At 55.5% G+C, this 22979-nt stretch overlaps 7 protein-coding genes across 7 annotated transcripts; 4 read left to right on the top strand and 3 right to left on the bottom strand.

Moving 5' to 3' along the window:
- Positions 1-31: 31 nt before the first annotated feature.
- On the top strand, positions 32-701 carry CH63R_08354 (uncharacterized protein; the record flags this gene model as incomplete). Its single annotated transcript, XM_018303328.1, has 2 exons — positions 32-359; positions 535-701. 2 exons carry the CDS (start codon positions 32-34, stop codon positions 699-701), a joined length of 495 nt encoding a protein of 164 aa, XP_018158106.1.
- Positions 702-5368: 4667 nt separating this feature from the next.
- Positions 5369-6082, top strand: CH63R_08353 (Exonuclease; the record flags this gene model as incomplete). The annotated part of the gene is made up of 1 exon (XM_018303327.1): positions 5369-6082. The coding sequence occupies one exon, from the start codon at positions 5369-5371 to the stop codon at positions 6080-6082; it is 714 nt and encodes a 237-aa protein (XP_018158105.1).
- Positions 6083-6763: 681 nt separating this feature from the next.
- Positions 6764-8557, bottom strand: CH63R_08352 (HET domain-containing protein; the record flags this gene model as incomplete). The annotated part of the gene is made up of 1 exon (XM_018303326.1): positions 6764-8557. The coding sequence occupies one exon, from the start codon at positions 8555-8557 to the stop codon at positions 6764-6766; it is 1794 nt and encodes a 597-aa protein (XP_018158104.1).
- Positions 8558-10247: 1690 nt separating this feature from the next.
- CH63R_08351 (P450 monooxygenase) lies at positions 10248-11594 on the top strand (the record flags this gene model as incomplete). The annotated part of the gene is given in 4 exon segments (XM_018303325.1): positions 10248-10484; positions 10586-10684; positions 10703-10844; positions 10921-11594. The coding sequence occupies 4 exon segments, from the start codon at positions 10248-10250 to the stop codon at positions 11592-11594; spliced, it is 1152 nt and encodes a 383-aa protein (XP_018158103.1).
- A 70-nt stretch (positions 11595-11664) lies between these two features.
- CH63R_08350 (P450 monooxygenase) lies at positions 11665-12165 on the top strand (the record flags this gene model as incomplete). Its single annotated transcript, XM_018303324.1, has 2 exons — positions 11665-12049; positions 12125-12165. The coding sequence occupies 2 exons, from the start codon at positions 11665-11667 to the stop codon at positions 12163-12165; spliced, it is 426 nt and encodes a 141-aa protein (XP_018158102.1).
- A 1248-nt stretch (positions 12166-13413) lies between these two features.
- On the bottom strand, positions 13414-19859 carry CH63R_08349 (TPR/MLP1/MLP2-like protein; the record flags this gene model as incomplete). Its single annotated transcript, XM_018303323.1, has 2 exons — positions 13414-19493; positions 19571-19859. The coding sequence occupies 2 exons, from the start codon at positions 19857-19859 to the stop codon at positions 13414-13416; spliced, it is 6369 nt and encodes a 2122-aa protein (XP_018158101.1).
- Positions 19860-20741: 882 nt separating this feature from the next.
- CH63R_08348 (uncharacterized protein) lies at positions 20742-22622 on the bottom strand (the record flags this gene model as incomplete). Its single annotated transcript, XM_018303322.1, has 3 exons — positions 20742-21535; positions 21597-22461; positions 22521-22622. 3 exons carry the CDS (start codon positions 22620-22622, stop codon positions 20742-20744), a joined length of 1761 nt encoding a protein of 586 aa, XP_018158100.1.
- Between the last annotated feature and the right edge of the window lie 357 nt (positions 22623-22979).

The following is a 22979-nucleotide window of genomic DNA, read 5'->3' as shown; positions in this document are numbered from 1 at the left end:
GCACAGACTGGCCGCGATGAAGTATTCTAAGATGGAGAAATCTCCTCGGTCATCATTGTCATCACTGTCGTCGGAAGAGGCCACCGCGGAGCCTGAGATTGATGATCTGCTGGAGCACAAGGCGAGGTCCGCCAGTACCGGATGGTCTCCCAGACTATCCTTCGCGCTCTCCTTGTCCGTCTTGCTTAACGCAGCGCTCATCGCCGCTCTCGCAATCCTTCTGCGGGCACGCCATGGGCCGAGCCGGCCTCCGTGGGTGCCGCCAGAGAGGGTCGACAAACACATCTTTCTATCCCAACCGGTATCCGGCCAGGGTCCCAACGATACTACCGAAGATAGATGGGCCATGTTGATGCCAAGTGAGTTGAGTCGTTCCTCGTTCCTCGGAGACACGGTTGTTTCCGTATCAAGAGTATCCCCTTCACTTCTTTCACAAAAGTCGAGAAATGCGTTTGCCGGCTACTCTTCTTATATCTAATCACGAAACGTACAAAAGAAGAATACAACTCGCGCGCATCTCTGACCCCCTCACAGAAGGCAACGGCTGGATCAATGTGACGGTAGACGATGGCGAGCTGCCTTACATGCCAGGGCTAGACCGTTCCTTGCCCGAGCAAAAGGCGCGCTTATCCGTCTTTCACCAACTGCATTGCCTGGTGAGTCGACCGAAGACCAGGGTTCCCGAGCGCGGAATTTGTTGACAACTAACCTCTGCGTCCCAGTACATGGCAAGAGATGCATTCGTCCATGCGCGGGATGGACATAAGTCAGACTACCCACTTTTCGGCACCCCCCCCATTTCGGCACCCCAAAAATGCCTCAAATGCCTCATCACCAGAACATACCCCTCAACTTTCAACATCAACAACATTTTCTATACTTATGCGAATAACCTCATTTTTTCCTCAGAGCTTCTTTTCGACCTTATGGGCCAGTATACCGAAGATGAAGTCAATCAGGCCCTTGACGCAATAACCAACGGCATGCCCATTAAGAGGGCTGGTCAGGTGTATGGCATCCCAAGATCAACACTTCAGTATCGGATTAAGGGCACTCAACCAAGGTCAATTGCCTTTTCTGACCTGCAGAGACTTTCTGTTAGTCAGGAGGCTAAACTGGCTGAATGGGTTCGCATTCAGCATGCCCTTGGTGTTGCCCCAACCCATCTGCAAGTGAGGCTATTCGCAGAAAGGATCCTCCATGCCATGGGGGATACAGAGCCTATAGGAAAAGGCTGGATCCAAGCCTTCTTGAAGAGGAATCCATCAGTCAAGGTCCAGAGAAGTCGCCCTATCGATTCTAGGCGTGTTAATGGGGCATCTACTGAGGTCATCAGGGACTGGTTCAAACTACTCGCCATACCAGAGATCACCAGCATCAAACCAGCTAATAGATACAACATGGATGAGACTGGTATCCTTGAGGGCCAGGGATCTAATGGGCTGGTGCTGGGCATGTCTGAGACGAAGTCTGTACGTAAGAAACAGCCTGGATCAAGGGCATGGGTATCCATCATCGAATGCATCTCTGCCCTGGGCCATGTTCTGAATCCCCTCGTTATCTATAAGGGCAAGGCAGTCCAGCAGCAGTGGTTTCCTCTAGACCTTGGCCCTTATGAAGGATGGCAATTCACTGCAACGGAGAATGGATGGACTTCAGATGCCACTGCAGTTGAATGGCTGCAGAAGGTCTTCATCCCTCAGACTCTTCCTCAGGGCAAGGAGGTCAGGCTGCTGATCATGGATGGACATGGGAGTCATACAACGACTGACTTTATGTGGTTATGCTATATAAACAACATCCATCTATTGTTCTTACCGCCACATACCTCCCATGTCCTCCAGCCACTTGATCAGTCAGTCTTCAGCCCTGTCAAGGCAGCCTATAGGAAGGAGCTTGGATACCTTGGTCAGTGGAATGATTCAACTGTTGTAGGCAAGAGGAACTTTATAGGCTGTTATCAGAAGGCTCGTACTGCAGGTATGACGATGCAGAACATTAGAAGTGGTTGGAAATGGACAGGGTTGTGGCCTGTCTCTATGGCGAAGCCTCTGATGAGCTCCCTACTGCTCCCATCAACACCAGCAGCATCAGGATCATCTGATCAGGTCAGCAAAGGGCAGTCTGGAGGCAAGGAAGCTGAAGGATGGGTATCTGCGTCATCTGCAGTGGCATGGTCGACGCCAAGGAAGATGAAGGATCTAGCTGGGCAGTTGAAGCTATTCACAGAGCTGGAGAATGATGCCTTTACTCAACGCCTTCTATTCAGGAAGGTAAAAAAAGGCTTCAGCGAGCAGGCATATGAGCTGGCAAATACCCAGCAGAAACTGGAGCTTCTGCAGGCCCAAGTCACCAATACTGCAGTAAGGAAAAGAAGGGCAGTCCAGCTGGATCCTAACACTAAGTTCGCCAACATCAAAGACATCCAGCAGGCGCAACTTAAGGCTGGGGAAAAAGAGGATGATGCAGCCGAATCCAGCGACTCTGAATACCCTAGTGAAGCTGAAAGCTGTATTGTTGTTGCATCTAGAAGAAGTCAATGATTAATTGAAGTCGACGAGTATGATGGGAATAGCTTCATTTTTGGGGTGCCGAAATGGGGGGGGTGCCGAAAAGTGGGTAGTCTGACTTATGGTGGGAGAGGGTTGCGATAAGTTGACAAACGGACTTATGTATCACGAAGCTACATTTGCTAGCAACTATAATCCGTGGTATGATAACGTAAACCAGTGAAATTATTCTCATAATTTTCACCAGATGATTCCACGAGCAGCACCTGTTTCTCAGCTTGTTGCACGGGTACGATGTCATCGAGTTGGAGTAGCAATCATAATCAAAGTCTTAACACTCTTGTACCAAACACTGATCGTTCTGGTCAACTTCTGGAGAAGTTTTTGGAGAAGTTTTTGGAGAAGTTTCACCCTCTTAGGCTGACCGAATGCTGATAAAGTGAGATTTGCTGATGGAGTATGGTTCCAGAAGACCGATGGTTGTGCGCTGGGTCATACTCCAGCTTCCTCTATCATATCCGAGAGCGGGGGGGGGGGGGGGGGGGGTCAAGTACCTTAAGGAAGCCGTAAGATGTTTCATTCTAATAATATCAAGACAGAGAGCTTGTCGACCATACTTTCTTCCACACCGTGATTTGCCCTCTTGATGATGGCATTATGGCCCTCAAATCTTGCACACCATTGATCTAGAGGGTGATGGCCTGCTCATTCTCAACAGCCTTTATACGTCATTCACTGTCTGGATGACTGTGAGGAGATCTGGATCCACGATCTCAATGCATGGCTTGCCTTTCCTCCTGAGACTTTACAACATGATTCTGTTTGAGCTGTCGTTCATTACTGCTCTCACCAGAATGCTTTGAGCCCCAGTCATAGATGCTCACGGACGCTGTATCGAGCGCGTTTTGGACCCTACTTAGAGAGGGATGGAAGGACTCGCCCCAAGTAGCATTCAGCAGTGGCTCTTCTACGTTCCATGTATACTCTAGTTGAATTCAACTTGGCTAGATTAGAGCCTGGACTTTTTTATCCAGTGAAATGAAGTCTGTACTCCGTCATCAATTGAGGCAGGTCTGTTTCTCAAAACACTCTTAGCATATCATTCCTGCCTGATAACAAGTGTCAAAATTAATCTGCTGTGTTCCCAGAGCTTGAAACCTAGGTTTTGAAGCTTGAGTCTTGGTGAAGGTTTCATCGTCCTTTGGGAATCATGATGACTACAATCGTTGGCTGAGGTTCCGATCTGTTCTTCACCTCTCGCATGATCGTATTGTTGGAACCCTGTTTTTTTCTTTATGACACAGGTACCTCTTAATTTTGCTTCGCGCTATTTATAGAAACCCTTGAAGACATGATGGTTGTGTGGTGAGCAAAGCACCAACGGCATGCATTACTGCCTGATGTGTTGGATTCACCTTGCCGCCGACTGAGAGTCTGCATGAGCAGTTGGGGGTTGGCAAAATTGATTTGACAAAAGGATTGTCACCGTTGGATCTCGGCATCCTGCATAGTACTTATCTCCTCCTCGTTGACTGGATATTCTCGCTGCAGTTGCCTTGAGATGCGTTTTGAATGCATCAATATTGGCCCTCCTGCAGCTGCAATCAGGCCATCTTGCAGAAAAGCGTTGCTGAGAAGCGCCGGTGGAAAGCAGGGGACTGCAGGGGTCTTGGAAAGCAGAGCAGGACTGTGGTGCGATGCCCAACGACTTTGAAGATTATAAGGTCACCATGCTCGTGGAATACAGTTTTTTGGAGCTCATTGATTCCCGCCTCTTTTACTTATCTGGCCCCTCAAATAGTCGAAAACTTCTTCTTCCACCATACCTGCCCGCTATGCAAATCAACAAAACCAACGTATGCCCAACATGTCAGAAAGGCTTCCACAGTCGTTCAGCAATGATACATCATGCCCTCGACAAACACCACTCCAACACTCAAACCCCTCTTCTATCACAATTGCCTACTCTGCAACCAAGAAAGAACCATGTGTGTGCAACCTGTCAGAAAGGCTTCCACAGCCCTTCAGCAGTGAATCAACATGTTCTCTACAAACACCACTCCAACACTCAAGCCCCTATTCTATCACAATTGCCTGCGCTGCAACCAAGAAAGGACTATAAATGTGCAACCTGTCAGAAAGGTTTCAGCAGCCCTTCGGCAGTGGATCAACATGTTCTGGACAAACACCACTCCGGCGCTCGGGAGCCTCATCCACAACAGCTACCTGTTATTCAGACCAGGAAGAACCATACATGTGCAACGTGCCAGAAAGGTTTCGGGAGTCCTGTAGCAGTAAATCAACATGTTCTCGACAAACACCACTCCGGCGCTCGGGAGCCTCATCCACAACAGCTACCTGTTGTTCAGCTCAGAAAGAACCATACATGCTCAACGTGCCAGAGAAGCTTCGGGAGCCATTCGGCAATGAGTCAACATGCTCTTGACAAACACCACCGCAACGTTCGTGAGCCACTACCACCGCCTGCTACGCAACCAAGAGAAGAGCATACATGTGCAACCTGTCAGAGAGGCTTCAACACCCGTTCAGCAATGCATCAACATTCTCTCGATAAACATCCTGTTCATCAAGTCATCCAAGAAGTCGCTAGACCCGCACCCGCCGAGCCTCCTTCGGCCGCACGTACGCGTGTCGACCCTCTCAATTACCGGGGCATCGCATACTCAAGGATTTCTGATGTGGAACTGGATGCCCTTCTTCATCGACTCTCGAGTCTCTGCCATTCAGAGAAGCGCCTTCTCAAGGAAGGGCATAGTATGCCACCCACGACCTATCTTCCCTGCCCCGACACAGACTCGTCTAAACCAAAGTTTGCGGCTATTGTTCTAGACTGCGAAATGGCCGGTGCCGTCGGAGGGCAAAATGAGCTCATTCATTTAACCTTGGTTGATTTCTTGTCGGGTGACGTGCTGCAAAACTGCCTGGTCAACCCCTCAAGGCCCATCAAAAACTGGCGAGAAGGCATCACTGGCATCAACGCCGCGGGTATGCAGAAAGCTGTCGCGAAGAACGAGGCCTTGCACGGCTGGAAGGCTGCTCGAGATGAGCTCTGGCGGTTCGCCGACGAGGATACCATTCTCATCGGACAGTCGATCCATAACGATCTTAAAGTATTGCACACCTACCATTCCAGAATCGTCGACTCGGCTATCGTCACCGCCGATGCTGTACTGCGGGGTGGGTCCAAGATACGGAAGAGATGGGGTCTGGAGACTCTCTGTCGCGAGTTGCTGGGCATCCAGATCCGTCAATCCTCTCAGACGGGCGGTGGTCTAGCCCACGATGCGCTGGAAGATGCGCTTGCGGCAAGGGAGCTGATTATCGTGTGTGCTCTCAGACCAGAACGGCTGGAGAGCTGGGCTTGCGCCGCGAGGAAGGTTTTTTTTGAGAAGAGCGACAGCAAGTCTAAGAAACCTCGGGCAGGCAGCAATCAACGCAAAAGGGTTTCTCAGTACAAGGCTATGGAGGAGGAAGACATTGAGGAGATGCTGACATGGGAAGATGTGGTAGACTATGAGATATGGCCGAAGTCGCCTCCGGACTCAGACTAGACACATGTCATGGGCAGCATCTTGCGTCAGCTAATTGTCGGAAGAGTAAAAGCCATGCAACGGACATATCTCTTGAGGTGTACATAGTAAAAGCACATTCAGGCTCTGAATTAGATATGAACATCAAAACCCCGAGAAACAGCATAGCGGCCCAACCTTGAGGTAAAGAAATGGGCAGCGAGGCCGGGGGGGTAGTTATCGGCTTGGTCTTAGCTTGGGCCGCCGCGTTGCGCATTTCCGGTTGACCAGGGCCAGGCTTCTTTTTCCCGGGTTTTCTGTCGTTTCATTTTTGGAGTCTGCCAATCACCTAAATCAGGTTGTTAACTGGTCTGTTGGCTGTTCTCTCGATTGTAGGGTGTCATGTTAATCCTGTAGTTGTTGGATGTCAAGTTTCGTCCGAATACATGTCGAAGATGTGAGACCCGCATGTGTTTTTCAAATCTGGCCATGAGAGGCTTGGGCAATATCCATATTCTAACCTTGATTGCTTCCTGCAAAGTATCTGAGCGAGTTCGTATGCGGATCTATTGCAGCCATGGATGTTGCACGAACAACGTTTGTAGGCAATGGTAGTGTCACAGGCCGCTATGTGTTTATTCCTCACCAGGCGGTGCCTCCGACCAGGCCTTTGACTCCTACGTACATCTCAATTTGTTTACCACGTGTTTACTTTATGTGTTCTTAGATACCAGACTTCCTTGCAAGCACATAGCTCCCACCATGGTGTACCTCCAAAGAACGATTCTCGCCCTCCAGATCCTCAACATCAACCAGAAACAGCAACGGACCATGGACATCCTCGTTGGACACCCTCACTCGATACCTAGTGAACGTCTCCAATCCACTGTTTTGAACAGAATCCGTGGGTGACATGTCACCAACGTGCTGACCGTCCCACTTCCCACCAGACACTCGACGAACGAATTCCGGCGTCCACTGCTCGGATTCCTCCTGACACCGGATCGCGACGTCTTTGATTGTAGAACCCGAAGGGATGACCACGACTCGGTTGATCATCCAGCCCGGCATAGGCGGGAAGATGGCGGCGTCCACGTCGCTGTTGGTCATCGACATGTATTGGTACTGCAGCACGAGAGCGAGGTCCCTGCGGAGTGAACTCGCCAGGCGAATCACGATGGGCGCCCCCAGACCGTACGATCTGGCAAGGCGTTTTGTAAAAGGGATGATAGTCATCGTCTCCAAGAGACCCAAATCTGGCGAGAACATCTCTCTCGTCTGGGTCTCTCGCGGCAACGTGCGGATGACGCATCCCTGTCTGTCCATGACACCGCCCGCGCGCAGCCTCTCTCTGCTGTTAAAATACAGAAACGTAGACAAGAGGCTCTCCTTCTTCCATGCCGTCATCGGGACAGTGAGCAGCAGCAGCGAGAAGCGGTAGCACGGCACTGGCGAGTTTCCCACGCCTCCCTCCCCCTCATCGCCGTCGGCGAGACTGCATAACCGTATCGCGATGCTGTTGAGGACGTTGTTCTTTTTCTGGCACTGCAGAGGAGCGAGGTAGACGGATCTAGGACGCTTGACCCAGCTCGAAGGGTTCCGCTTCCACAGCGGCGAGGTGATTGTCACGCCGTCATGAGCGACGTGCAGCCGCGTCTCAATGCCCCGCGGCCGGAACGGCACGATGTCCCCCGAGCCCCTGAACCAGGACGGGTCGTCTGCGAGGAGAGGGTAGGCCCTGCTATCCAACACGCCGCTCGAGTTGCCTTCGTCTATGGGGCCCCATGCGAACAGAGACTGGTCGTCGATCTGACGAAGAATGGCCTCCTGCAGTCGCCGGAAGGCCTTTTTCCCCTCGCCGTAGATGAGCGGCAGGTTGACATCGAAGATACCGAGGAGGCAGTACGCCATGTCTTCGACGCGCGTAGTCTCTCGTCCGGATGCCCAGCTCATGCGCGCGGCCACGCTGGCGTTCTTGAGGCTGTAGCCCGAGAGGTACGCCGCGTCGATGCCTGTTGTGCGTTGGATACCGTCGGCCAGAAAGGGCCGCGAGGCTATGCGCCTCCATTCGGAAGAGTAAAAGTCCAGAGAGGACGGAGCGAGGAGCTCCTGAAGGGTCCAGCCGCGGGTGAACCACCGGCTGCCGGCCAGCGCGGCGGCGCACTCATCAGTCCCGGGTTCCGAGTAGGGGACGTCGGCGAGGTACGCGAAGCAGATCTTGGCGTCCCGGTACCACTTGAACATGGAGTTGATGGCCTCGGACAGCTCGCTACTGCTTGACTTGTCGATGCAGCAGGTGTCGATCCATATCCACGAGTAGCTCTGCGCCTGCGCCAGACGGCACGCCGCCAGGACCTTGGACCAACCCGCCTTGGTGGTTGAGGGGCCGCCGCCCTCTTGTAAATCTTGGAACAAAACCTCGCCGTCCGACCAGGTGTGAGACAAGATCGCGTACTGCGGCGCTTGTTCGCCGACGAACTCTGTCAGTGTCAGAGTCGACGTGTTGAGAAGCCTCATCGTGAGTCTATATCAGCCGATGTAGCCGTGGCCGCGGGGTCTTGTGTGTTCTGGCATCAGTCGCGGTCCCCCCCCCCTGTCATAATATCACTCATGCGAGCCCCTGTCTTAGTCCCGCATCCTGCGCCGCCGCCGTATACTAAGCCCCATCTCTAGTGGCATAAGTCCGTCACGGGCACTTGTGCTCTGTTTGTTCCGCCAAGGGCTCACCCACTTGCTTACCCGAAGCCTGAACAAGATGGTTACTCAAACTTATCGCCAGTTCAGAAAGACGATAACCCGTTAGGCAATCTTGGCGCCGCGATCAACAAGATCCAGAAGAAGACTCACAAACACATGACCGACATCATAAAGTGGTTCACATATGTTTAGGCGTCCAGTGAACTGCAAGTCTCGCCTGAAATCTCATGCGGCGGATCAATGTAGATATCAATATTGTCACCTCAATTTCAATCCCAACTCCGTCAAGCTATTCCTAGACATAAAGATAAGATCCATTTGAATCACCGTTGACCGATAGACATCTAACTCGCATGTCTTTATAGGAAATTGGTCATCTGCTATTTTTCACAATGTGATGCCCCATCATGTGCTATTGTAGACGTGCTACGGCCGCTGGGAACATGGAGAGTCTTGCTGCCCACTCTGCGCATCCACATCTCATGATTCTCACCAGTCATGGTCTGGGAGGGTGGCCGAGTTGGTTATGGCGCCAGGTTAAGGTCAGCTTAACATCTGTTTCCTGGTGGGGCAACCCGCGCGAGTTCGAGTCTCGTCCCTCTCATGGTTCTCTTTTGCCGCTTCTTGTCCCTCTTTCGAGTGTTTTTGCATCGTTTTCTTTCGTCAAAGGGGGAGGCGAGAATGACCTGCGGGCAGTGAGTGAGTGGTATTTACTGACCCTCACGACGTGACAAAGAAGTACATGCGCGTATTGCTCGGCTCTGAGACGACTTTTCTCGTCCCGAGCTTCAACCAGGCAAGGAAGGATCATGACTACAGGGACATCACAGTCACTAGAGGATACGGTTTTGGTGATTGCGGCAAATTCTAGTAAAGCTCAATTCATAATGCCGGACCAGCACTGAAGAAGCTCGCCGAGGCCTTGCCGTACCAATCTGTCCAGTCATTGGAGTACCTCTCCGGAGCAAACTATTAACAAGCTAGTATTAACCAGCCCGGTGTCGAATAGACCCTTGAAAAGTATCTGCAGAAGCTCGACCAAGGGACCAGTCTAGGCGGGGAAAGAATGCATGGCTTACTACCACACCACCTCGATGCAAAAGGCCGTCGGTTGTTATGTACGACTCAACTCGTCATTAGGTTCACCTTGTGTATCAGCATGGGTTGATCGGACTCGGTTTCCAATGATGGGGAAAGTTAAACCCAACGACACTGACTAAGGTGCCATGGGATTCTCTGAAGATCAGGTACAAAGAGACGACACTTCCGTCCTGTCGTCTGGATGCGTAGCTGATTCATTTGTCCTCTGCTTCGGGGTCTACGCACAAGAGAGTTGCTGGCCGCAGTTGAGTTCCACTTCCATCGTGGCGCACCTTTTGCAGCTCAGAAACAAGGTTTGACAATCCAATTACTACCAAGAGGGCGGTCAAACCCAACGTGACATTTGCACGGTTTATCAACAGACATCGACATCGCTTGTCCAACGGCGTGGAAGTGCTCGGAACGAACAATGGGGGTCGTCCTCCAGTCCCTCGCTGACCGCGGGCTATGGGGTAACTCTGGGGGTGTGTACCTGATGATTTTATCCGTTTTCGTCCTGGGATTTCTGGCATGGCATCATCGCGAGGACAAGCCCTATCCGGGCTTCCAGCTCATCGGTAAAGAACGCGGGGAATGGTCTTACGAGAAAGCGAGGGAGAGATGGAACAACAACGCATTCGAGCTTCTCCGGGACGGCTTCGAGAAGGTATGGATGAAGCGTTCCGTGGACCGCCACTTGGTCTATGTGGTAGAAAGTCTGCTCGCGGTATTGACCTGTCCGGGCAGACGAATGGAAAGCCTTTTCAGGTCCTCTCCCCCTTTGGCCCTCTCGTCATGCTGCCGCCTAGCCTCTGCGATGAAGTCCGCAACGACAAGCGCCTTACCTTTACCGGGTTCATCGACAGGGTATGTTTTGCACGATAGAACTGGCTTGAGGGCGGCTTATGGCTGACGACTACTCGGCAGCAATGGCTCACCCGTTACTCGGGCCTCAGCGTCCTCCAAGACGGCCTGAAATGGGAAATCATCCAAGAAGCCCTACGAAAGAACCTCAACCAGGAGCTGGGTATGTATTTTCTATATAATTCCCGACGCCATGGTGGGCGGGATACCCAGCCGCGTAAGGCTAATCGGCACCGTAGTGCATTTGACGGAACGAGTTTGTAACGAAACATCCCTGATCCTGAGCGAGGAACTCCCGTCCAGCGCCGAATGGCAGCAGGTTCGATTCTTCCCCGTCGCAAACCAGCTCGCTGCGCGCCTGTCGACAAAAATCCTCCTCGGCGACCGCCTCTGCCGGGACAAGGAGTGGATCCAGGTCGGCATAAGCTTCACCGGCGTTGTCCTACGCGCCGGGCGTGCGCTCCGCGCCTGGCCCGTTCTGCTCAGACCGCTCGTCCACCGCTTCGTCCCGACGATGAACTACCTCCGGGGGCAAATCAAACGAGCCCGTGAGATAATGGAGCCCGAGCTGGCGGTCCTCCGACAGGGAAGAGCCCTGGGGGAAAAGGGCGTGGAATCCCTCTCGTGGATCGACGACGTTCGCCGCGGGCGGGAGTTCGACATCGTTGCCGGGCAGCTCTTCCTCACATTTGCGGCGATCCACACGACCTCGTCCGTGGTGACTGCTATGCTCTACGACCTGCTGGCGTATCCGGAGTACTTTACCCTTCTGAGGCAGGAGATTGTGCGGGTGTTGACGGAGGACGGCGGTTGGAGCAAGAACAGCCTCTACAAGCTGAAGCTCATGGACAGCTGCATGAAGGAGAGCCAGAGGCTTCACATCCTCGGACCGCGTAATGCTCCTCCCTCTTGATCTCTCCAGAAAAAAAAGGAAAAAAAAAAAGTCGATAATTGCCCGGCTGACGTACCTCTCCTTAGACATCATGAACCGCAGGGCCGAAGAGCCCATGACGCTCTCGGACGGGACCTTCCTCCCCAAGGGAACACTGCTCACCGTTGCCACACACAACACGCGCGACCCGGCCCTCTGGGGCCCGTCGCCGGAGCGGTTCGACGGCCACCGGTTCCTCCGCATGCGCGAGCGTCCAGGGCACGAGAACCGCTGGCAGTTCATCTCGACGAGCCCCGAGTTCCTCGCCTTCGGGCACGGCATGCACGCGTGCCCCGGGCGCTTCTTCGCGAGCAACGAGATCAAGATCGTGCTGGCGCACCTCGTCATGAACTACGACTGGAGGGTCGTCGGGGAGACGCCACCGGGGAGCATGTTCGCCAGCCGATTTGTGCCGGACCCGAAAACGGTCGTCGAATGTAAGGTACGGGTGCCGGAGATAACACTGTGAGACGGGCACCACCCACCAGCCTCCGCCTATGGTAAGAATATAGGCATGATGATGATGAGCCAGTTGGGCAAGCAAGATATCTAGAAACCTACAGACAATTAGCAAAAACAACATTCCGGTACCGAGAAGAAGCAGTTTTCGTCCTGTTAGGAAAGGAACCAAAGTTAGAAAAGGACAGGCAGGATAGGATATATGACAGAAAGCCTGCGAGCAAAAAGATATTGTAGTTAATCGCTGACGGGAATTGAGCCCGACGTGGGGGTCGAACCCACAACCTTGAGATTAAGAGTCTCACGCTCTACCGATTGAGCTAGCCGGGCGAATGCGTACCCAAATAGCTTGGTTTGTTGGAGACTCGAAGTCCGCAACGGATCCAAGGAGGATGGGTACGGCCACGGTCAGAATTTTCAATTCTTTGTCAATGCATTGTGTCCCGGTTTTCTTTACATAGCAGGGATCTCGCGTTTGGTCTGGTCTGGTCTGGTCTACCTAGGGCTTTGCTCCATTCTTGCTCCGCCGTGGGGCCGATTATCGGAGTGGGGCAGACAGCCGGACTCGGAGCGGAAAAGGGCCCGAGTGGGAACCGAGCACCCGCATCAAGAGACTCGCCGTCAGTATCCTTGTCGCGCGAGTCGGTCCCATCCGCACCACACAGCAATACAATCCTCGGTATAGCAAGGGGGGTCGGTCATCTGCAGATGGATCGTCCCATTCTAGCTTTCGACTCTGTTTCACGCGCAGGGACGGTCTTTTCGTTGTGCCCCGACGGCCCTTCGGATCCAGTCCCTGCTCAGGCTGAGCTGCTGCCGGTCAACGTCGTCGACGACTCGCGTAACGGGCCTTGTATCCCATTCCTTGCAGGGTTTATTAGAAGAGATGAGCGCCTCAAGCTTCTTAGATACAGATAGATAGATGACTTGCCATCATCTCATTGATGATCGCACACACATCCTCTCCTCTGGTCTTAGGAGAGCACGGAGCAAGCTTGATGACTGTGCTGCCATAGCCGGACACTTATAACGTGAATGCACTTTCTGCACCGGTGGGATAAATAACAACTCAGGAGGACGCATTAACTTCACCACTAAAAAAACATCACAGCAGCCAGCATTTGGCGACATAAGAGAAATCCATTTTGTAGAGTACATCTTGGCTATGCACACTCTGCAGACCTTTGACGGTCTGCCCCATTTTCCACTTTTGCTGTGTTCAAACCTCACCGCCTGGGTCATATCAATACAGACTTTGAGTAAAACAACATCCACCGACATTATCAACGTTACCGCCTTGTCTCCGTCATCTAATCATCCTTCAGCCGGCAAGCACCTAGTTCTAGTGCCCACCTCCTCTCGCCCTCTTCGCTCCGGCGCCTCCACCCGCCTCTGAGTCGCCTCGTGGTCTCTTGTTTCCGGGTTGGAAGTCGCTCACGCCAGGGTTCAATGCCCCTGCACCGTGGCCGCCTCTACCCCCGCGTCCGCCGCGTCCCGCCATGCCGCCTCTCTCGCCGCCGCCGCCGCTTGACACTCGGTTGCCTGCTGCGAAGCCACCACGGCCACGGCCAACACCGCCGCCGCGTCCAGGCAGAGGAATATTGCTGCGTTGGGCCGGTTGGCCGTGAGTCGCCGGCTGCTGCTGCGCTTGGCCTTGCTGGTTTTGCTGACCCTGCTGGCCGGCCGGTGCGCCTTGGGTGCTAGACGCAAAGGGGTTTTGTTGTTGTTGTTGAGGTGCCTGCTGTGCTTGAGCCCCCTGAGCGAACGGGTTCGCCCCAGCACCAGCGTTGGCCACCGCTGGTTTGTTCTCGCCGGGGGCCGGGATTTGCCGCTTCTGCGGGATGGTGCTGCCCGGTGGGGGAATGCCGCTGGGGGCAGAGGCTGGCGGTTGAGCTTGGTTGACTGATGCATTGGGTACAGCTTGGGCAGTGTTAGAGCGGGCGAGGTGACTTGTGCCTCCAAGGGAAGACTTACCAGTCGGTGTCGCACCAGCCTGTGCCGCCGAGGCTGGAGGTGCTGGCAGAGTTGGACGGGGTGCAGCCGGCTGCTGTGCGGTGCCAGCGGGCTTCACCGGGCTCGGTTGCGGCGCGGGAGGGGCTGCTTTGGCCGCCTTGGCCTCCTCCCAAACTTCTCCTACGGGTCTTTGAGGCGTCTTGACGGCTGCCGTGGACACGACCTCGATCTTGGCGTTGGCGCCCCTGAGTTGGCTGTCCTTCATGTTGATCTGCAGCGCAGACTTCTTCTGAGCCAGCATCTGGCCCTCCTCCCGAGCACTCGCGATTCTCTGCTCATACTCGGCCTTGAGGACGCTCTCCGTCTCGTTCTTGACCTTGGCAGTCTGCTCTTCCAGCTTCTTCCTAAGATTCGAAGACATGATGCTGCGCACGGTAGGGTTCGTGGAGAGGAACTTGCGGATCTCGGCGTCGGGAAGCTGAGAGAGATCCGCTGACCCGGCGGGTGTGCCGGCCATTGGCGTTGTCGAAACTGCATCCGAGTCCTGTTGCTTGATCGGCGTGGCAGGCACAGCTGGCTGCTGTTCGTCCACGGCTTGCCCAGGTGCGGCGGTGGCGGCGGCGGTGGCGGTACTTTGATGCTCGGCCTTCCAAATGATCTTCTCCTGCTCCAGCTTGGTCTTGTATTCCTCGTCCAACTTCTCGCGAGACTGGCGGAGCTTCTCGTTCAGCGCATTTCTCATCTTGTCCGACCGTTCCTTGATGGTTTGCGTAATGTTCTCCTCGAGCTCGTTCGCCTTGCGCTCGTACTCGGCAGCCTTTGCCTCGGCAGCGGCAATCTTCTCCTCCAAAGCCTTGCGCTCTTCGTCGGACAGACCACTGGCGGTGGTGCCGTTGGCGGTTGCGGTCGCCCCTTCGTTAATCTCACCGGCCTCGGATGCGGGCTGAGGCTGCGACTGAGCCGCTTGTTGGGCGGCCTGGATAGCCTGATCTCTCTCGGACGTCGCCGTCTGCAACTGCGTCCGGAGGTTGTCGAGCTCTTGCTCGGCGGTCGCCTTCTGAGCGGAAACGGCGTCCAGTTGGCTTCGAATCTCGGTAAGTTGCTGCTCCAGCTGAGCGACGATCTGCGTTGAGACCGATGCCGACGCATCCGGAGCGAGCTGGGCGCCCTGACCGCTCGACGGAGCCGCTTGGGCATCTTGTTGAAGCTTCTGGACTTGCTGCTGAAAGCTCTGGATCTGCTGCTCGAACTCGGTACGCTGTTGCGTCGACACCTGCAGGTTCTGTCGAGCCGCCTCGAGTTCCGCATTGGCAGCATTGACTTGCTGCAGGAGCTGGTCCTTTTCGGCGACGACAGCATCCTTCTCGGTGACGGCCTCGTTCCGTGCCGTGATGGCGTCGTTCTTCTCGCCGGTAAGTTTGCGCGATCGCTCTTTGAACTGGTCCGTCATGCGCTGGCGGGTGTTTTGCCAGTTGGCTCGCTCCGTCTCCAGCAACTGCTTGGTTTCCTCGATCTCGGCTCGCAGAGGAGCCTCGGACTGTTTGAGGGCGTCGCGTTCGGCCTCCAGGTTGGTGATGGTCTGCTTGAGCTGTTCCATCTCAGCGGGATCGACACGGCCGTACTTTGTGAGAATGCCCTCGGTCCGCTTCTGCCATCTGTCGCGGTCCTCTTGGACCTGCTTGATTTCGTCCTCGAGGAAACCCTTCTGGGTCTGGAGCTCCTCGATCCGAGCCTCGAGAGGCTGGACCTTGCCTTCCAGTTCCTCAATCTTGGCGTTCTTCTCGGAGATTTGCGCCCGGGCTTGAGCAAGCTCGTTGCGAAGTGTGGCGCTACTCTCCCGGTAGAGGTTGAGTTCGTGAAGTTTGTCCATGAGATCCTTGTGGGCGATGGAGGCTTGCCCGCTCTCTGCTTGCGAACGACGCTCCTGGTCCAGCTTGAGACGGGCCTCGTCAAGCTGGGACTGAGAGTACTCCAATTGTTGCTGCAGACGCTTGGATTCCTGAACCTTGAGGTCGTACTGAACCTCCAAAATCTCCTTCTCGCGGCGCAGGTAATTGTTGAGTTCGCGAAGACCGTCGGCTGCGTTGTCGCCGCCCCCACCACCTTCTGTGCTGCCGTTGGCATCCTCGGCCGCAGAGTTGCGACCTTCCTTGAGCGCAGAGAACTGCTTCGTGATGCTCTCCAGCTGCTCGTGCAACAGCTTGTTTTGGGCGTTGACGTCGTCGCGGCGAGTCTTGATTTCCAACATCTCCTGCTCGAGTCGTTGTCTTCTCTCCTCCCAAGAGCTCTCACTCTGGGACAGGGCAACCTTGGCAGACTCGGCCTCGGCTCGCAGCGTCGCCGATTGACTCTTGAGTTCGTTGTATTCGGTGCGCAGCTGCTGGACTAGCTTCGCAGCTTCGGCGTGCTTGACGAGCTCATGTTCGTAATCCTGCTGAGCCTTGGCCGTGATCTCGGACTGGGCACGAAGGTCCTGTTGGTGGAACTTGGCGGCCTCGGCGTGGCGCTCCGTCTCCTCCTTCAACCGCTTGATTTCCTCGTCCAAGATGGTCTTCTCGTCCTCGTACTTGCGGGCAACCTCGGCCTGGGAGTCGCGGAGGTGAGACAGTTCCTTGTTGGAGTTTGCCAGCTCGGACGACAGGTCCTCGACGCGCTGCTCAAGCTCCTTGATCTTGGCATCCTTGCCCGTGAGGGCCGCTTCCATCTCCTCTCTGTACTGTTCCTGGGAGGCTGTGAACTCAGACAGAGCCTCTTCGTTCTGCTCGCTGAGCTGCTTGTATTGCTCCGTCTGTTCCTTGGCGTTCTCGAGCTGGGACTTGGCGATGTCGAGTTCCCTCTTGAGATCGGAGACCTCGTTGATGAGCTCGCGTACCTCGTCCTCGTTCTCTTGGTCGGTCTGCGCAGGAGGCGCCATGGTACCGGGGCGGGGCGTAGGTCTCGGGGCCAGGCGACCAGCTCGCTCTTCGGCGTTGCGAAGCTCAATGGTAAGCTCGTCAACACGCGCTTGGAGATGGTCGCGACTGGTCTTCACTGCGACGTGCTCTTCGCGGATCTGGCTAAGGCTAGATGACAGCTCGTCGATGCGCTTCTGGGACTCGCGCGCGTCGAACTCCTTTCTGAGCTGGAGCTTCTTGCCCTCCTCCATCTCGTCCGACAATTTCCGCTTCGTGCTGCCGAGCTCTTGTTCAAGTGCATCGATCTTGGACTGCGCTTTCCGCCTGTATTCGGACTCTGAGATGTCGCGTTCGTTTTGCATCGACTGCTGGCTAGCCAAAAGGTTGTTCAGTCGGGTCTTTTCTTGCATCAGGCTTTCGTTGTCTTGGTTGAGGCGGTCCTGGATGTCCTTCCAGAGCTTCTTCTCGGCCTTGAGATTGGCCGCTTCGTTGCGGGCACTCTCGAGTAAGCCCTTGGCGTCGATGAGCTCCTCGGCGACCTGCTGCGTTCGGATTTCGTGCTTGATTGAGTCCTCCGACAGCGACTGGTTCCGCTTCTGGAGCTCCTTGTTCTCGCTCTGGACGGCCACAAAATTGGAGTGAAGCATCTCATACCGCTCCGAGGCGAGAGTGAGCTGGCTAGAGATCTTGGCGACCTCGCCCTGGAGGGAGTTCTTTTCGCTAGACAGTTTGTCGATCTGCTCCCGCAACGATCGGCGGACTGACTCTTCGTCGTTTCTGTACGTGTCGAATTCGACCTGCAGTGCGCGGAGGGCGGTCTGGGTTGACACGCCATCACCGGCCTCGTTCTCGATGGTGGCGAGCGGTGGGCGCTGACCGTCGTCTGAGCCAAGGATGGACGCGAGCTCGCCAGCGGTGGCCTTTTGCTGGAGAAGACGCCTGAACATGTCACGCTCGGCCTTGAAGCTCTCCATTGTCGTCCTAAGGGACTTTGTTTCGTCAATCATGTTGGCGAGTTCCTGCTGTAGGCGCTCGACAGCTTGATGATCTTCGACGGCCTGGCTCTTGGCCGCGACGGCTTCCTCGCTCTCCATCTGCTCCGCCAGCTCGCGGGTGACTCTCAGCAGCTCTTGGTTCTTGGCTTGGAGCTCTTGGATGTCCTTGAAGACCACGAACTTTTGAGTGATGAACTGGTGAGTGTCGGACATGTCGGAGAGGGCACCTTCGGTGATCTCGCCCCGAGAAAGCTGTTCCAGACGAATTGACTCTTCTCTGGTGAGCTGGTCGACGCCCTTTTCGCGGGCGTGCATGTTGAAGACCAGCATCTGGATCTGCGTGCTAAGATCGCGGAGCTGTGTCCGGAGGATCTTGGACTCTGCCTGGGCATTGGCCAGGGCGCTCTCGGCCTTCCTCGCGCTCTTCTTGGCCACATCACGTTCCTCGAAGCTGGTCTGGGAGAGCTCGGACATCCTAGTAATCTCGGCCCGCAGAGTATCGGCTTCGTTTTGGAGTTCCTCGATCTCGGGTGTCTTGGCCTCGAGGAGGGAGATCATGTTGTCGAGCTCCTCGGCGAGCTGCTGGTTGCGTCTCTTCTCTCCCGCCAGCTGTCCCTTGACCTTGTAGAGTTCGTCAATGGCCTGAGTTGCCGTGATGGCAGACTTGCTTCGCGCAGAGGCCGGGGTGGCGAAAGGGGAAGCAGGTCTTCCGAGGAACGAGCCGTTCATGCGGGGCGTCTGTGGTGTGGGAGTAGATCCACGAGCGGGGGCTTGTTCCATGCGGGCATGGAGCTCGTCGACCTCGCCCTCGAGTTGCGTAACTCTCTCCTCCAGAGCACGGCAGCTCTCCCTCTCCCGTTCGAGTTCCTGCTGGATGCGCCTGATTTCGTTTCCATGCTTCTCCTTCAGAGCTTCCTTCTCAGCTTCCAAGGTCTGGACGCGGGCCTTGTGACTGTCAGCCAGTTGGTTGGTCATATCGACGACGCGTTGCTTGCTCTCGATCTCGTGCTTGTAGCTCTCCTCGCTGCGGGCAAAAGCTTCCTGCTGCTGCTGGACCTTGGTGAGTGCTTCTTCGGCCTTGGCCTGGGCTGCGTCGAGACGGTCTCGGAGTTGTTGCTCGCTGCGTTTCAGAGATTCGATGCTGGATTTGGCGTCCTCGTTTTGTCGTTGCAGCTCGGCGATACGGGCTCCCTTCTCGCGGCGGTACTTGAGTGCTTCCTCGCTCTTGGTCTTGAGCTCAGTCTCGAACCACTCGCTGTTACGGCGGGCCAGGTCAAGCTGTTGCTGGAGCGATTCCTCTCGGTATTTGGCGCTGCTGACGGCGGCTTGAGCGGTCTGGACGGACTGCTGCAGAGAGGTGATCTCCTTCTGAAGCTGGACGTTCTTCTGGTGTTGCTTGGCTAGCTCTTCAGAGAGCTCCGAGTCGCGAGCGTTCCGCGACTCCAGAAGGGCCATGTTCGCGCGATTGGAAGATTGGAGGGACTCGATTCGATCGCGGAGGGTGGTGATCTCGGAGTCGTGGTCGGATCCACGCGATTTGAGCGATTGCAGCTCATTCTCGACGGTTTGTCGCTTGGTCTCTGGATGAAAATCAAAGTCAGCACGCGGGATCACGCCAGAACCGTGGCATGGATGCACTGGCACATTGCTGACGTACCTTCCTCCCTCAACTTTTGACGGACTTCCTCGACGTCCTTCAGGGCCTTGTCGGCCGTCGCCTTGAAGGTTTGGCATCGGGATTCTGCGCTGTGATGGGCGCTCTCGAGTTCAATGTCGACTTGGAGCTTCTGCGCATATAGTTCGTCGTGCTCACGAGCTTTCGCGATGACGGCTTCGAGAAGGCTCGCGACGAGGTCGGGGGTCGGATCGGTCGTGGCTGTCGAGACTGTCGCTTCGGACAAGCCAAGGTGGCTGGCCACATAGCCTACATCCACCGCCGCTGCCATGTTGATTGTATTTCAATGTCGCCTTGTCGACATCGAAAGGGAATTTCGAGGTTTGTTTGCTGCGGATCGACGAGGTGTTGTTTGTCGGCACGCGCGTCCAGATAACCCACCAGTCAGTCCAGCAGGAATTCAAGCACGAATCGATGGTGTAATAGGAAAAAACAAAAAAAGACTGTAAAGCGGCAGGCCGTCGGCTACGGATGATGAATCAACCTGAGGCCGCCTTTTGGGGGGTTGAGGCGAATGTCGGGGTTGAAATCGGCGACGTCGAGGATACGGGGCTGGTACTGTTTTGGGCGGTTTGCGTCAACGAGGCAAGATCGCAAGATTTTGGGAGCAGGCGCGACCTGGGAGGATGTTTTCCAAACCAAACGCTGCACAGTGCAAAAGCCATTCACTGACAAGCAAGGCTGGGGGGGGAAGCTGCAACCAGGGACGAAGGCGTTTGCCTTGAGCCAATGACAGGCATTGGAGCTGCCCCGGGCGCCAATTTCCGCCGAGGATCAGCCAGCTGACTCATCAAGAGCTGGACAAGCTCAGCGGGTCCATGCTCTGTGATGAGGTCAGAGCTCGCTTACCGAGACACACCAGCGGAAGATTCGGTGAGCGCAGAGGTGAGTGACAGCGACTTCCAGAACCACTAGTCAAGTAACATGTTCCCTCCTATGGCGTCCACCTCCCCTGTAGGTTTTCATCCTTGGAATTTCGGATTCGTGTCATGTCAAAGACGCTGTATTATCTTCAAGCAATCGCCCAGCAATCATGCAACACACATCCTACCGATCTAACCAGGGCAATATAGGTATCCTAAGTCCATGAAATCCTTCATGCTGTCCCATCCACACCTCATCGCTCCCGTCAATATCATCCGAACGCCTCGTTTCACCGCCGCTGTTGGCTTCCGTCCATCTCAGAGTATCCTGGAGTCGGCCCTGCGTGCCATCCCATCCCCTGCAGTTCCGCCCGCTGCTGTCCCGGCACCTGATACGCGGGCTGTGGCCCGCTCGGCATCTGATGGATCGCTTGGCCGTGAGCCTCAGCAATTGGAGAGTGTCCGTGGTACTGCGAGTATCCGCTTTGGGGTTGGTGTGGTGATGGCAAGCTCTGACCGTATTGCTGGTGCTGGGCAACTCCGTGATATCCCTGTTGACCCTGCAGCTCAGAGGCCATATGGTGACCGGGACGATGGGGCTGATCATTTCCGTTGGCCGGCATTTCAGGTGGTAACAACGTCTGGCCGTGGAGTTCCGCGCCAATCGGCGGCGGGGTGAACATGCTGACGCCGTTCTTGGAGACAGGAGACACCGTGTCCGACCGAAGAGACCCGGCGTGGGAAACGCTCATCTGGGGACTCTTGGGCGGCAGAGTCGACAACATCGTCCCGCATAGCTCGGGTGGCCCGGTCATCTCCGGCGGGCCGATGGTCGAGGAGATCGGAAACCTCGGTTGCGTCTTCTTCCTGCGGCGCTTGATGAGAACCGCGACGAGGCCGATAATGGCGATGGCGCCGATGACGGCAACAACTCCGCCGGCGATGGCTGCGATGCCCAGTCCGCCAGAGCTCGTGTTGTTCTCGCCGGGGCTGGCGGCGGCTGCGCTGGAGCTCGTGCTGGAGGACTGCGGACTTGATGTTCCAGATCCGGTCCCGGCTTGGGCCGTCGGATACGTCTGGGCGACTGATCTACTGTGTCAACATTGTCACGTCCATCATGATGCAGCATCTGGGGTTCTCCTTACTCGATTCGGCAACCGTCGCGACCACTTCATTCCTGGCGGCCTTGCAGTAAAAGTCCAAGACGGCCAGGGCAGAGGAGACGTCCTCCGACGCCGTGGAGGAGCAGTAGTACTTGACGTTGGACGTCATCGTGCTCGTCAACAGGTTCGTGACGCCGTCCTTCAGACACATGCACGACGCCAGCGCCTTGGGACCCTCGGGGCACTGGTACCTCGTGAGCGAGTACATGACGTTGGAGATGCCCGACTGCGCGCACGGGGCCAGCGAACTGTACTGGGACATGGCCGTCATGTAGTATGTCATGTCACCGGGAGGCGGCGACGGCTGTGGGAAAGCGGTGGTGCCCTTGTTCATGGCGCAGTACGCATCGTAGAACGCGAGGCCGGACGTGACGTCGCCGGCGTTGGAGCACGAGTACCGGACGAGCGACGCGATGGACCGGCTGACCCGCGCCGAGTTGTCGTTCTTGCTGCAGATACACGGCGCCATCAGGCTCGCAGGCTCGGGGCAGAGGGATGTCATGGAGCTCAGGGCGTACGAGACGCCCGACTGGGCGCAGGGCGCCATGTTGGAGTATTCGGCAATGTCAGTGGCATATTTGGTGACGATGTTGGCCGTCGGGGTCGCGAAGGCGACCGTCGCGTCGGGGTTGCAGTACTGGCTGAGCACTGCCGCGGCGCTGGTCTGGTCCTCGGATGCGGACGAGCCGCAGCTGTAGCTTACCGACTTGGAGATGGACGTCGAGATGGCTGCGAGGTTGTTGTTCTTCGTGCAGATGCATGACTGCAAGTCGGTGGGGGCTTCACCGCAGGCCGAGTAGGTCTGGGAGAAGATATTGTAAGAGAGGGCAGTCTGGGCACATGGTGCCTGGGACGGGTCAGCATGTCAATGTTGTTTTTGAAGCCGAATCGCCCGTGATGCCTTACCAGTAACGTGTATATGGCGAGATCAGTGACATATACGATGCTTGCAGCAGACGAGAGGCCGGTAAAGAGGACTGCCGTCCAGAGCTGGGCCGGTATCCGCATCGTCGCTACGATCAAGTCCCAAGAGAGAAACGAAAGAAAGGATGGAAAAGAAGGTGATGCCGACAGCCGTCGACGGGGCAAAAGACAGGACGAGCCTTTCCAACAAGGATGGCAAGGAGAGATGAGAAGAAGAGGATTTCAGTCCGGAGAATACGACGACGAACATAGGATGGGTGAAGGGACGAGGTAGCCTATGCTAGGACCCAGACGCCACCCACCCAGTCTACCGACCCCTGAGCAACCCTAACTCCTCATCCTTCGTGAGCAGTCAGGATTGGTGGTGATGGTTAATCACCACCCTCTCTGGCACTAGCCCCCTTGTCGCGATGGCGCCAAAGTAGCGCGAACTCCTGAGAG

This window comes from Colletotrichum higginsianum, chromosome 5, assembly GCF_001672515.1.
Source record: "Colletotrichum higginsianum IMI 349063 chromosome 5, whole genome shotgun sequence".
NCBI lineage: Eukaryota > Fungi > Ascomycota > Sordariomycetes > Glomerellales > Glomerellaceae > Colletotrichum > Colletotrichum higginsianum.
Note: the sequence above shows the minus strand (reverse complement) of the source record. Positions and strands in the feature narration are given on the sequence as shown.